At 39.9% G+C, this 13308-nt stretch overlaps 1 protein-coding gene across 1 annotated transcript; it reads left to right on the top strand.

Annotated features, from left to right (window-relative positions):
- The first annotated feature begins 2051 nt into the window (after positions 1-2051).
- Positions 2052-4515, top strand: znf503 (zinc finger protein 503). Its single transcript, XM_061228461.1, has 2 exons — positions 2052-2564; positions 2977-4515. Exons 1-2 carry the CDS (start codon positions 2310-2312, stop codon positions 4396-4398), a joined length of 1677 nt encoding a protein of 558 aa, XP_061084445.1. The 5' UTR covers positions 2052-2309; the 3' UTR covers positions 4399-4515.
- Positions 4516-13308: the final 8793 nt, after the last annotated feature.

Here is a 13308-nt window from a genome sequence, read left to right as displayed (position 1 = left end):
ATACATTATTTTAAAGTTAATTCATTTTGTATTCACCTGTCATGGAGTTCACGATATCAAAGGCAAATAAGTAATCGCATAAGAGCCGGAGGGTTTTTCTCACTCTGCAGTCAATCTGGTTTTGTGCAGTAGCTCAATAGCTATGACGCAACGATGCTATCTTCTTCAATATGGGACATTCCGTTATCTAAATGTATTATGAACAAAAAGCCCACAGAGAACAGTCAGCATTAGACCTCCGTTGAATACAGTAACCTATTTGGGGTTTTTTTTGTTTAGATTTTGATTTACAGTAGGCTACCTTAGAAAATTCCCGTCGTCCCAGGGCTGGCTGCACCCTACAATCAACGATTAAACTTATTTTTTAGCAGACGAGACAGAAAACAACGTCAAAACCAAAGCTCCTCGGTCCTATAGGAAAGTCACTGTTTTGTAACGTGTCTATTTTAATTGTCATAAAATAAAATCCTGGATGTGTAAACTAAGGCCGCCAAGAAGCCTACATTAATTTCGTTAGAAAATATAACAACTTTTAAAATAAATTATAGATTTTCTATATTTTCCGGGGGGAAAGACCATTTAAATGGTCAACAATAAAATAAAGATAAAATAGGTCAGGGATTCTTTCAAACCCAAAAACTCTTCCCACAATCCACAAATGTCAGACGTTATCTCCAAGTGACCTTTGGCTGCTGTTGAAAATTGTTAAGGCCACCAAGCCAGCGGGAAAACAAAAGCAATGGCTTACTGTTATATGCACAGTGTGGGGAGGGTAACAGACTCCGCCGTGTCCTCTCACAGAACGGAAAGCCTTGTTGTCTTCCAACACTGATTAAAAAGAAAGAACTCAATAGTGCCTAAAGGTCCCTTAATATAAAGCCAACCCACGAATTTGAGACAGCAAACGTCCCGGAAAGTCCCACTTAATGTCGCAGGATTATTTTGTGGTCGATCCAACACGCCTGAAGTAGGCTACAATCTCGGAAAAGCGGTGCCTCGACTGTGAAGCGGAACTGGACATAGCGGGCTACCATCAATATTTAGTTGATCGTGGAACGTCCCTTTATTTGTTTGAACTAATCCGACTTCATAATGTTTAATGTAAATAGCTATAGTTTGTTATCCCAGTCGGTGCTCCAGTCCTGTGTTGTATGCAGTCCTAGATAAACAAAACCGAAAACAATTTATTTCCACAAGTCAAATATCTTTCAAAATGAATGTTTTTCCTTTCCTCCTTTCCCCGTCCCACAAAGCTTGTAATCAGCGACAATCCCGGACATAAATCAAGGGCGGATTGACAAGGACTGACAAATAACTGATTGATTGCGGTCGAGTTGAATTCACAGTTGACAGAGGGGCGGGGACAGAAATAGAAAGGAGGTGTATATTATACTAAAACATGTGACATTCACAGCCTCTATCTCTGTATTGGTCCTCTTCAGTCGACGTTTGTCTGATTGGAGAATTTAAACCTTGCACACAGAAAAGTTGATCTTGTGTTTGTGGTTCCTTAAAACTGTACTTTGACACTGATGACTCCAAGAGGCTGCAATGAAAAAAACCCAAAAAAACCCACAAAAAAACAAACAAAAAAAACATTAAATATTCACTTTTCATATAATATTAAAATATAGCGACAACCCAATATTCGGTTCAAGTGTCACTTAAAACGCTGACAAAACAATGCTGTAATGTAAAACACGCATTTTAGTTCTCAAATACTTCGTTTTTCTAATAACCTCAAAATAGATATGTGCTACAATGCGCATATATCATATTTGTACATTTGTAAATTATTAGAAAAACATCAGGCAAGTATGTTGTGATATTATTTGAAGCCATTCAAAAGCATCTAGGAGTGAGAACGTGCATAAGAACCAAAACATTAAATAAAATCTCCTCCCACAAACTGTCAAAATAGAAGCGTTAACAAAAAGGAGAACGTCACATCCCCTTGACCCTCCAATCACCTCGGGGTCCCATTTGATTGGAAGGCGGCAAAGGCTTTAATCTCAGACTAATTCAGATGCTTTTGAAGTAGGAATTCCTGCCATATCTTGGGTTGGGAGGACTAGCACACGGACCTGCGGGAAGACACACAGCGAGTTGTTCCTATGGTGCAAGACACATCCTCGCTCTCTGCGATAGCCTCGCACTCCACTCCCGTCTGCGCCTCTGTTAAGAGGGATTACGCACAAGCCGTATGTCTGGAACTAGTTTAGTTACTGAATTTTGAGAGAAGATACGACCGTCTAATTCTTGGTGAATCCGATGAATGCTTTCTCGCCATTATCCGTGAGCATTGGGTCATGATCACATCGCCCACGGTCTCTGCTCTACGAAATAGTAAAACAAATCCATCTTGGGAAAGCAGCGGTTCTCGGAATAACAGCACCGCGAACATAAATAAACCTTTTCTACACTCCGTTCCTCCCTCGGACCCACTACGGCAAGCTAACCGTCTTCCCATCAAGGTTTTGAAAATGCTTACGGCTCGGACGGGACACATTTTGCACCCAGAATACTTGCAGCCTTTGCCATCTACACCGATTAGTCCAATTGAGGTAAGGTGTGGTATTATGTATACAAGGAGTAATACTAGTATTCTTATACTAGGGGAGTGGAATGGGTTGCTATAATGCCTAAACAAAACAGAATTTCAGAATCGGTAAACTGACGCATTTTCATAATTTTTTCTTGCAGAATTTCTCGCCGTTAAGATGTTTAATTTTAATGTTTAATTGTGCCATAGGCTATTGGCAGGCTATACGCATTTTTAAAGCATGGAATGTTAATCTGATCCCCCATAAGGCAAGCAAAACTATGCGCAATGCGTTTGTCAACATCGCAGAATTGGATTTGTTTAAAAAGAGTCCCAAAATGGAAATGTATATGTAATTGTTTATTATATTAGTTTTCTTGCCTGTTCAATGTGAATCAGTGTGAATAACAGGCTACCCGTTTTTATTTTTGCAGTTGGATGCCAAGAAAAGTCCTTTGGCTCTCTTGGCACAAACATGCTCTCAAATCGGCAAGCCTGATCCGCCACCCGCTTCTAAGTTGTCCAGTGTAACCTCAAATGGATCTAATGACAAAGATTCTAAAAGCGGTCCATTAAAACTAAGTGACATCGGAGTTGAAGACAAATCCAGCTTTAAACCTTATTCAAAATCGTCAGAGAAGAAGGATTCATCCTCGGGGGCGTCTAGTGGAGAGAAATCTGGTTTCCGTGTGCCTAGCGCCACCTGCCAACCGTTTACTCCAAGGACAGGTAGCCCCAATTCCAGTACTTCGGCATCTCCATTGCCATCGGAGGGCAAATTGGGGGAACGCGAGGATAAGAAAGAGGCAGAAACTAATAAAAACAGTATTGCGGACGTGTCTGGAACCACTAGTATCAGTCACAGCAGGATAAGCGTTAGTTGCGCTGGAATTAACGTGGATGTCAACCAACAAGAGACAACTGGATCAAAGCCTGTAACGTCAGACTCTACATCTGTGTCTTCGTCAGCGTCGGTTCTGGGGTCAGGGCTTGTGGCCCCCGTTTCCCCGTACAAACCTGGTCAAACGGTGTTTCCTCTTCCACCTGCTGGTATGACGTACCCTGGCACCTTGGCAGGCGCTTATGCTGGTTATCCTCAACATTTTCTGCCTCACGGAGGTAGCCTGGTTAATGCACAACTTGCTAGTTCACTGGGTTGCAGTAAAGCAGGATCAAGCCCTTTAGCTGGAGCCTCACCGCCATCGATAATGTCTGCAAGTCTTTGCAGAGACCCATACTGCCTGAGTTATCATTGTGCGAGCCACTTGGCTGGAGCTGCCGGTGCCACCTGTACACACGACTCGGCGGCGGCCGCGGCTGCCTCTGCTATCAAGTCCGGATATCCACTAATGTACCCAACGCACCCTTTACACGGAGTGCACTCCTCGCCGCCATCTTTTACGGGACACCCTTTGTACCCTTACGGCTTCATGCTGCCCAACGACCCCTTACCACACATATGCAATTGGGTGTCTGCGAATGGACCTTGCGACAAGCGCTTTTCCTCTTCCGAAGAACTTCTCAACCACCTGCGGACCCACACCGCTTTCTCTGGAACAGAGAAATTGTTATCAGGTTACCCGGGCTCTTCGTCCTTAGCCAGCGCCGCAGCTGCAGCAATGGCGTGCCACATGCACATGCCACCGACAGGACCCCCCGGGAGCCCCGGGACATTGGCGCTTCGGAGCCCCCACCACGCTTTAGGACTAAGCAGCCGCTACCATCCATATTCAAAGAGCCCTTTGCCAACTCCTGGTGGCCCAGTTCCCGTGCCTGCAGCTACTGGGCCGTATTACTCCCCGTACGCACTGTACGGGCAAAGACTTACCACAGCCTCAGCGCTTGGATACCAGTAAAAAGAAACAGACCGAAAAAGATAAATATAGACTTTTACATTAACTGTCCGCTTAAGGACCGGATCCGTGGACTTGCTGTATTTATTTATGTTAGCTTCAAGCGAGGACAACAGATATTAAAATAATGGGGGGGATGGGGGGGGGGGGGGGGGAGAAACAATTCAAAGTGCATTACTTTTAAACGGAACTCGGTAAAGTCAAAATCCACGTTAGACACTAATGGAAATAGAGGGAGTTCCTTTCGTTGTTTATTTGAAATTGCTATGATTGTATGGTTCGTTCTTATTTAATGTCTGATTGAAAAGAAAATTTACATGCATGTTTGTTACTAAAATCCCAACTTGTCCATATAATTTTAAATTGCAATTATTTTTAAGGTGTATACCATGGAAAGAAAATTGGTATTTTTTGTATGTATTCTGGAAAATAAGAAATTCTGTTCCAAAACTCCGTGTTAAAAATTTGTACGACCCTACATACATAATTGAAAATGTCCACTAAATTCATTTTAGGGAATATTTTCTCTAACATGGATGTTGAATTTTCTATAGCTGTGCAGAGGGGGGATTTAGAACCAAGGTTTAAAAAAACAGTGGACGCGTCTTCATACACTTGAATTGAATAACCTATAGGCCATTTCTTTCCAACTTAAGCGGATGTATAATATGGATGCGATATGTGGTCTAGTTTAGCTTGAATTGATTCCAAAGGAAATCCAACCAATAGTGTATGCGTCACTTAAACAAAATTTCCCATCTTGCTTAATCAACAATATAAGTAGTGCTTGCTTAATCAACCACTCAAAGAACTATACTCAAACACAACTTATATTGTTCCAATATTGCTCTTTGTAGCAGTTAAACAACATATTCGTAGTGCATAAACAAGTAACTTACTCCTATTGATCCGGAACAACAGACCACCTATGTTCCATCTTCTTTTTAATATATTTTTTCTAACTGGAATTAATTTTTAAAAGGCGATATAAAATATTATGGATGGTGATTTCAGTGTGTGCGGTGTGTGTGAATGCCGTATCTACTGTTACTTCGACCACACATTTGGCGTATCTCCTACCTTTGAGAACTGGAGCACACTAAATTGTCATTTGGATTGAGAAAATAAGAAAATGCTGAATATGTATTCAGATGCATTACACATATAGCATAGCACTTCTCTCTAAATAATAATAAACAATACTAGGTTATGTTTCAGTGGGAAAGTTGTTAAGATATTTTCAATCTTCTTTACTTGTCGACTAACCACAATCTGTATTAAAGGTCGCCAACGCAAAAAATCGTTTAACCAAAGGCAATGTACGTACGAATCGTGAAAAAGAGATTGGACAGAAATAAAACTCGAGAGTAGGCCTATTTTTCAAGTTCAAAAGAACGTTTAATATCTTATTGCAGCCAATGAAATACACTGAATGATATGTTTAGAACCAACAAACTGCCAAAATGTTCTAAAGTTTAATCTACACATTTTCTCTGGAAACAGCAATTTATGTTTTGTCATAATACATATTAGACCAAAGATACATTATATGAATGTATCATTACTGTAATTATATTTAAATGCATCTCATTTAAATTATTTTAGTTTACTTGAAGCAAATATTCCAAAGTGTGGGCTATGGATAGTGAATTAAAATAGCACTTTGAAGCAGGCCTCTATAATAATGTTAGTGGCGCAGGCACGGCAAAATCGGGTAATTGACCAACCGTTTTGCGTTCTAATAAGTGTGTTGGCTAAATTCCGCCCTAACTGTTTCAAGTCATATCGGTTAAATTCGCTGACAGAATTGGCAATTAAGTTTGGTTTGTAAAATGTATTGACGCCTTGAGCCTTAAGTCAACAGTGAAATGTGCATGATCACTCCATTCAGATAAAAAGACTGACGGGAATTCTGACGGGAAGGGAAGCTTTGACAGCTATGCAAAAAAGACATCTTTTCGTAATGGTTGTAAAGTGAGTAGCATACTTCTCACTCTGAACGCTTTTTAAAAGCCATGGTGCATTTTCTCATCTCCTGAAGAACTAAAGCCTGACAGGACTGTCATCCGTCTTCAACGTAACGTCACGAAAAGGAATAATGTTAACGATCTGCATAAAGACCCTTTGGAAAATGCTCCACATGTCAAAACTGGAAAGTGGCACAATGGCGGCGCAGGTCCAATTTGCACTAAAATAACTGCTTTTCACCAAATTATGGATTTTAACTTGGACTATATGGTATATTCTCATTTTTACTGTACTGAAGGACATACCTACATCTTTTTTTGTGGGGGTGGGTTTAAATACGATTAAGGCTGGGAGCAGTGGAACAATGTGCGCATCTGTGTTTAAATGTCAAAAAGTAAAATACACCCAGCGCTGAACCAGGTCACGCTGGCACTGTAATTAATGCAGGATAAATAAAATAAAAATATGAACAATGAGGGCAATATGACATACGTTTTACACTTCAATTAAAATATAGAAAAACCCTGAAGAGGATCGCCACACGCAGTGAGGGTATTTAATAACTATGAGATTCCGTAATGCGTCCATCTCATGCGTTTGATTAGAGAAACGCAGCAGGGGATAATTTAAACATTTATGCTTATATTACAGCCTCTACCAAGTAATGGTTGTTCATTTCACACTTCACACAAGTGGTTTCGGGTTCAAATGGAGAAATATTTTTGGGGTATAATAATAATAATAATAATAATAATAATAATAGTAATGCTACTCGTAAAAATAAGTTGATATTTGAATTTGCGAATTGTATAAAAAAATAAGAAAAAGTAAATATTGCCATTGTATAGTTTTGTAATCAAACATTTGTAGTTTGTACTAATTTGCTAACAATGTAGGCTAATTTTAATTAGCTTAGGCCCATAAAAAATATATAGGTGTATCTCTTCCTAAAATATAAATTAATCATATTTGTCCCACACCAAAAATACAAATGAGAAATAACATATTGAAATGAAATGCATTCATGAATGAAGTAGTTTAGTGACTGAATTGTTAACGCATTTCATTATCACTATGTTGAATTGAAACAACAAAGAACGCTAAATGGCAATCTTAATCAATGGTAGCTTTGTTACCTTTGCAACACTCAACACATGAAAAACAACATTCCGGACAGCCTAGATCATCGTGGTATGTAAAATGGCTCGCCAACTAACCTTCGCTTCCCCTATGAGCAAGGTGATGAACGTTAAACTTCCATAATGTAATATGGTAGTTTTGACATTTGAATATTACAACATACCAGTAGATGAAAACTGTAGCGGTTATTTCTGAATTTGAAATGGTGCTTACCAGTTTAATTAGAAAACTGTACACACATTTCTTTTTTATTTACAGTGATCAAAAACCCATGTATGGTAGTAGGCCTAGTTCTCATTTTTATATTATTTGCAAATACAATCGAATGTGTACAATGCACCCGATGTTCTCAAATTATATTTTTTTCCTTTTCCAGTTTAAAATTTTGGCAATTCCTTACGACTTTCAAAGCCTTACACACACTAATAGTATTTATACATGTCACACTTCGGCCTTTTCATTCATTATCTAGCAAAGAGAAAAATGTTGCTCTTGCTGAAGTCCCTGCAAGTTTCAAATTGGTGTGATGACAGTGAGAGAGCGCAGCGTTTCCAATTTTACCCACGTCTTCCCCCATCGGGGCAGCTGTATGGACCTTCTCACTGGAAAGAGCAATTCATCATGGGGCCACGCCCCCTTGAGCTGTCATAGGAGCAGCACATGGGCACATGTGCGCATAAATTACTCCTCTCTCCTCGGACTCCCAGAGTGCATAGAGAATACAAAGAGGTACTTACAGAAATACATACCACGTATCTATGACGTAGGCCTGCATATATTGCGGACGGTGTAATCAAATCAGCAAAGGAGGGTGCTAAAGACGATTCATTTTACGAAAATGCTTAGACGAAAGAACATTTTGCTCAGCTCTCCTTAAGTGAAAAAATGACACAAAAAATGGTACATCTTCCAAAATAAAAATGCAATTTCAGATTTCCTTAATGGCAAGGTCTCAGGGTTGCGTGGCTGATGACAGCTGAACTGAATCACACAGGTCTGGGCTGCTGATGAAACAAAAGCAAGGTCAAAGTTTGAAAGGTCAAGTGAGGGTCAGTTTGTAAAGACTCTTGGATTACAACATTAACAGGACCTGCTCAGAGAGCGCTCTTTCAAAGGCACTAAGCTTCATTTTAATATTTAATAAGGGAAATGTTTGTCCAGTTATACATTTCTGTCGAAATAATACGAGAAAGAACAGTGCCAAGAGTTGCTCAGTTATGTTATTATTGAGATAGGTCTCATGTTGCCTGTTTGTCAGAGCAACGTCTGACTCCTGATTCTGGCTAACCACTAAGGATTCGAATAGTGTTGTTTTTAATTAATTTCCATAAACATTTTTAAAGTGGGCTAGGATTTCAGAACGTATTCTGCAGACAATAACCACAAGTAACACTTGCATATAAGGAATATCAGTTCAACAAAAACTCCTTTATAGTTTACACCAATATGAGATTTGTTTCTCTGATTCCATCCAAATAAGAAAATATGATATATAACACATCCATACACATTATACTATGAATTGCAATATAGCTATATTTTCTAGAGTCACACATTTATTTCTTAAATGCTCTCAACAGTTGGGAATAATCTAAAATACTTTGCACAAAGCATGGCTGACTTGAATTAATCAGACATTAAAGATATGACCATCATAACATATATTTACAAATCATTATTGACATTTTGGGACTCATCTTATATGTAAATTCAACTCCGTATTATTGTGTTCAATATTTTAGAATCACAATCAATTTATCTGCATTTTCAGTAACTCCATGCTGCACTTCGACCCTAGTGGGTGTGGGGAAAAGCAACTTAAGCTACAATCAAATGTAGTATCTCTCAGAAAAGTTTACATGAATATTAATATGATTTAACTGTCTGCTTACACAACTGTCTTGTGTGCCAGGTTCTCATGCTTGTCTGCTGTAAGTGTGGTGAAAGCAGTGCAGTTCTTTTTGGAGTATAACCAATATTTTCTAAAGGATCGCATCAAGTCTGTAAGGGTGGGGTCAAAGGTGAAGGCAGTGATTCAAACTGGAAAACACTTTCCTTAACCTCCCTCTGATCATTACATGGTCTACATTGCCACATACTGCACTTCCTGTCTGTTCCCTCCCAGATTGTTAGGTACGGCTGCCTTTAGATCTCTTAAGATCTGACCATCTGCGTTGTTAAACTGCCTACACACATGGACATGAGCACAAACAAAGCTTCACTGTTTTCAGAGGGGAAAAAAAGATCATTGATTAGAAGCCAGTTTTATAACCTTATTCCCTTAGTGACATCACTGCAAACTGGCATGGTGTGCTCAAAATCTCATGCAACAGGGTCACTGTGCATCACTGGGAAACCAAACGACTCCACAACAAAAAATAACCTCCCAATGATAATTCTGTAGCAGCCCTGTCAAATAAATAACATATTCCCTGCATCTTTCCTTTTTTCCCACAACATGATAAGCATCAAACACATTTCTGGAAGAAAGGCCACCACTTCAGTCAGAGAAACTGAAGTACGGTATGTACAAACTAACAATTTTAACTGTAAACCCAGAGCACTTCAATACTAGTATTCTTTTATGCAGCAGTTTCTCTTTTGGTTCCATCAATTGTTTCCCTGGCTTAATTAAATAAGTACACTCTCCGATCATGTCACTGATAATCATACCATTTTTGTTCATCTTCCTTTAATAAGTATGGACTCTGAGTGTACATTACATGTAAATCTCAGGCAGGTTGGCCACAGATGAAAGACAGGAGCGGACACAATCCAGGGTGGGGCCTTGTCGTACATTGATGAGGGTTATACTTAGGGCTTTTTTCCACTGTAGTGCTCAGCCTTGACTGCTGATCCTTGAACTAAGCACATCTGTGTTTACGGCAGTTTTATTCTGGGATGTCTCCGAAGAGCCTAGACAGCACTGGCTGAAGAAGACTCTTGGAGATTTAACCCTTCACAGCAGACATAAGGAGAGCTTCCATAACCTGGGAAAGAAGCCAAATGTGACCTGTAGGCACAGTCATCATTAGATTACATGTTATTTAGCTGACGCTTTTATCCAAAGCGACTTACAGTTGATTCGACTATGCAGGGGACAATCCCCCCTGGAGCAATGCGGGGTTAAGGGCCTTGCTCAAGGGCCCAACAGCTCTGTGGATCTTATTGTGGCTACACCGGGGATTGAACCACCAACCAGCCACGACAGGCTGCCCCCTCATCAGGTCAAGCAGATACTGAACAAACAAATTAAGATAAAACACAACTGTGTTCCAACAGTAAAGGGATCTGGTGGGTCTTTAAGACTGAATTATCTTGATATGGCTTGCACTTGGACCATCAGAAACAAGGTCCAGCTTGACTATTCAGAGAGGGGCATCATTCAGATGACAGTGACCCTGTCCATAGAGCTCGAGAAGTCAGACAGTGGTTTCAGGAGCCTGATGCTTGTGTTACCCACACATCAATCACCAGATCCAAACCAACCAAGCATTCAGGAATCTGCCAATAATGAATTCCAAACAGAAATGTCATATTCCTCCTGTAGAACTCCAGATGGTTTTAGATTCTGTACAGGTTGTCCATCAGAAAAAAAGTTAAAATATAGTATCTTTTCGATACAAGTGCCTTGGATAATAAAAAACATGTTGCAATTCAATTATTTGAAAAAATATTATAATTTTTTTGTTGAATGTTGCCTGTAGTGTATGCTTCAGCATAGTATATGGTTCTTGAGAGTAATACCAGAGACTAATGTCCCCTACAGGGGACAAGAAATAATTGCCGGGTCTTAAGAGGATACTCACTCCATCAATGTGAAGGCTACTGGGCTCAGCCTGAACTTGTGGGGAGTAAGTACTGATTAAGCCACTCAGGAACTTCATATTTCTCCAAGTAATAATGATATAACTAAGGATTAGAGGAACTAGTCCTTTTATTTGTGCTGTTCCTATGTTATTTTTTACATAGTTTCAAAGAAACTGTGACAATGCTGGGACCATTTATTTTTATTGATCATGTACCATAGCAATTATGGTAATTACAAGACTGGCTAGCCAGCTAGGGCTTAGCACTGAGTGTAGGGGAAACTGGGAAGGTTTTCTTAAGTAAAATGTAAACAAAAGGTCAGGCTCATGATTCAGAAGCATATCCCAAATTGTTTCACATTATTTTGGAGCTGATTTATTGTACTGCCCGTTATATTAATCTTCCACTATTTTTCATTTGATGCTATTTTGTATGGGTTACATTAAGGTGCATTGTATACTGTCCGTGGTACACATTAATACTGGACAAAGGACAATTCAAATGGGAAAAAACAGTCTTTGAAATAAAAGACATCGCAGAAATACTAAATTAATCATAGGAAAATCACTTGTCTGTCTCTTTGTCCGTCTATCGATCTATCGATTGGTACCTCTTCCTTTCTCACTCTCTCTCCCTCTCTCTTTCTCTCTCTCTTTCTCACTCTCTCCCTCGTTCCCTCTCTTTCTCTCTCTCGCTCTCTCCCTCTCTCTCTCCCTCGTAACACCCAAACAGCACTTTCACTGAGAGCAGACGTGGCCTGTTTCTAAAATGGTGCTTAAGCACTGTGCCAAAAAGAAAGAGTCACACTGAAGGGCTGATGGCTTGGACAGGCAGACACAGCAGTCTGTGACTGAGTCTGGCTCCAGTGAGCAGACGTGGGGAGTGAAAACAGATTGGCTTGGCAGTCACAGTGAGGATGGGCAAAACAACCAGTAACTGGTAAGGTTACCTGTTGCTAGTGGAGGCTGGGTGACCAATGACCATCATCCAGACACCATGTGTTGCACGTGCGGCTCGGTTTGCGGGAAGTAAGCAGGGCAACCCAAGGACCACGGCTACTGGTTATGTAGGCACACACCTGGGCTACATTACGAATCAGTCCAGGAGTTAATAAGGTGTGCTTCTTTCCACAGTAGGTAGCTGAGACCGGGGAACCCTCACGGTAGGGGAGAGAACTGTTTGTGTGGACTGAGTGCAAGCCGAGCTGAGAAACTGCCGTTCGGGTTTTGGTTTACTTTGCCTTTATTATTTTAGCTTGTTATATTTACCTGGATCCCGTTGTTTGCCTCTCTCTCTCTCTCTCTCTCTCTCTCTCTATCTCTATCTCTCTCTCAGTTGAAATAGTCAATCAGAACTGTAGGCCTGTTCTGTCGTGGAAACACACAATGTGATGTTTTTTATAGTGTGGAAATGTCATGTAATGCATGTGTTTTGTTATGGATTACCTTGAATCAGGTTGTGACACACACCAGATCACATGTTTATCAGCACGTACAGACTTCAGTTTTTATTGGTTAGTGCGCGAGATAGCTTGTCTGAGACGGTGAATCTATGGCATGTGCAACAGCTGTTCAAAATTTCCAAGTTTTATTTCATGTTAATGTGACTGCAGTGTCTAACAAAAATAGAACAAAGCCAATTTGATTTATTATGGAAAATTTGATTATCTAGAACATGCAGAGAAGCTGGTCCAACTACTTTTTTTTTTTACAAATAAGTTAAGGAACAGATATCCAAGGACCTCTCATGGTTCAACAGAAATGTTCAAAAAAATAAAAAAATAAAAAAATAAAAAAAAGTAATTCTATTACTTTTTTGCTAAATATGACAAACATATTGTCAATAAGGTGAGACAAGTTTGGCTCATTTCAAGATTTGCCAATTTGAAGTCTCACTACAAGACTAAAGCACTTGTTAAGACAGACATTGTTTGTAGTGTTTTGCAGCTTTAAAAACCGCACACCGTAACCACCGACAGAACCTTCCGCCCGCTGC

Source organism: Conger conger, chromosome 18 (genome assembly GCF_963514075.1).
Source record: "Conger conger chromosome 18, fConCon1.1, whole genome shotgun sequence".
In the NCBI taxonomy this organism is placed as follows: Eukaryota; Metazoa; Chordata; class Actinopteri; order Anguilliformes; family Congridae; genus Conger; species Conger conger.
This window is presented reverse-complemented; position numbering and strand designations above follow the sequence as displayed.